A 1,881-nucleotide genomic window follows, 5' to 3' on the forward strand; every position below is an offset into this window, starting at 1 on the left:
ATGGCTGGAATCGTAAGTGTACTTTACAGTCTGAAAGTGGGGTGTGCATGTATTAAGCTTTTACGCGTACGTTTAAAACAAATGTACTGTACATCTGCGAAGGCTATATATGTACCGGTGCATGCATAAAATATTTTTTAATGCTATTAATACAGTGCACGTAAAATACTATGGCGAAAGCAAAAGCGATATGCACTTGCTTTTTTAAAAGCGGTGTTTTGTTTGCCGGTATTTAAAAATATTAGAACAGTTATTGTACTGTACACGTATTATATTAGTTACCAAATTTTAATACCTGTTTATTAATAGGCAACCTTGTTCAGCCAACAGAACAAGAACAAAATGCAACAGCAGTACAACACATAATAGCACATTATGATAAACTTAGCAGTATTTCGGTAGTCTTTGCGATCCTGTAGCAATCATGTACTGTGCAGTACTACGGTTTGGTGGTCTCGGCTCAGTGGCAGCACGACAACTGCTGCCGCAATACAGCAGTGCCCGTGCGCCGCTTGCCGGTCTAGCAACTTGCTCGTATTAGTACAGATAGTACAGACTCGCTCGTATTACTGTAGTACTGTAGGCTGGTTGCCTCAACCATGCGCTGGCGTCTTCCTCTACGTCGACGTCGACCTCCTCGTTTTGAATTTGCACATCGCTTCGGATAAAGAAGATACGGAGGCTGTCGCATATGGTGTGGCTCACATGACAATCCATAAAACCTCGCCCATCCTTCACTTGTCGAAATAGGCAGAATGCATCGTTTTGTATTGAACAGACGAGCCAGCGTGAGGTAACGAGTCGGTTCGAGTAAAAAAACCTCGGGTTGCCAATTCCTTTGGATCCGCTCGCTGATTGGCCAAATAGAAACAAATCAGCCAATCACCGAGCGGTTATCGAGAAGAGAGCAGGGGCTCCCTCCAAGGCGGACAGCAGCACCTGCGGTTGGCGTCGTGTGGACGGGCGGTACTCAAAGTCCGTGGCGGCAATTTCATTCTGCAATTTCCCGACAGTCAACGACGCCAGCGCACTTGTTTCTTCGAGTTCGCAGTCGTCCGTTTCCCGTGGAGACCAGTCAGAGCGTCTTCGATCAACTAACGGACCCAGTCTTTCTGTCGACGAAGCCTCAGGCTCCGCACCAGACACACCCCAAATGGCTGGTGCCGCAGGTAACTCGTATATGTCCCTGGCGACGCCCAACGACGTCAAGAACTACACGAACGACGTCGGCCAGATCCAGTGGGCGCAAGTGCCACTGAACGCCGCGCTTGACAAGCTCAAGTCGTCCCGTGAGGGTCTGACGTCCGATGAGGCCGAGAAGCGTCTGGCCGAGTACGGCCCCAACAAGCTGCCGGAGGAGAAGATCAACAAGCTGACGCTGTTCCTGGGCTTCATGTGGAACCCGCTGTCGTGGGCCATGGAGGTGGCCGCCGTGTTGTCGATTGTGCTGCTGGATTACGCCGATTTCGCTCTGATCCTGTTCCTGCTGCTGCTGAACGCATGCATCGGCTACTTGGAGGAGGTGCAGGCCGGCGACGCTGTGTCGGCTCTGATGGGCCAGCTGGCGCCCGAGGCGAAGGTGTTCCGTGACGGTGAAATTAAGAATATCCCGGCGGACCTACTGGTCCCCGGTGACGTGCTGCGTGTGCGTCTGGGTGACGTGATCCCGGCCGACCTCAAGTTCCTAGAGGGTGACGCGGTCAAGGTGGACCAGTCGTCGCTGACGGGTGAGTCGCTGCCGGTGACGAAGAACGAGGGCGACGAGGGCTACTCTGGTTCGGTTGTGAAGCAGGGTGAGATCGAGGCCGTGGTTACCAGCACGGGTGTAAACACGTTCCTTGGCCGAGCCGCCGAGAAGATCGCGTCCGCCGACTCGCACGG

General features: G+C 52.6%; 1 protein-coding gene across 1 annotated transcript; it reads left to right on the forward strand.

Annotated features, from left to right (window-relative positions):
- PITG_17919 (P-type ATPase (P-ATPase) Superfamily) lies at positions 1-1,797 on the forward strand (the record flags this gene model as incomplete). Its single annotated transcript, XM_002896202.1, has 5 exons — positions 1-12; positions 438-503; positions 779-810; positions 868-1,727; positions 1,766-1,797. The coding sequence occupies 5 exons, from the start codon at positions 1-3 to the stop codon at positions 1,795-1,797; spliced, it is 1,002 nt and encodes a 333-aa protein (XP_002896248.1).
- Between the last annotated feature and the right edge of the window lie 84 nt (positions 1,798-1,881).

The sequence above is a fragment of the Phytophthora infestans genome, genomic scaffold, assembly GCF_000142945.1.
Source record: "Phytophthora infestans T30-4 supercont1.64 genomic scaffold, whole genome shotgun sequence".
Classification (NCBI taxonomy): Eukaryota; Oomycota; class Peronosporomycetes; order Peronosporales; family Peronosporaceae; genus Phytophthora; species Phytophthora infestans.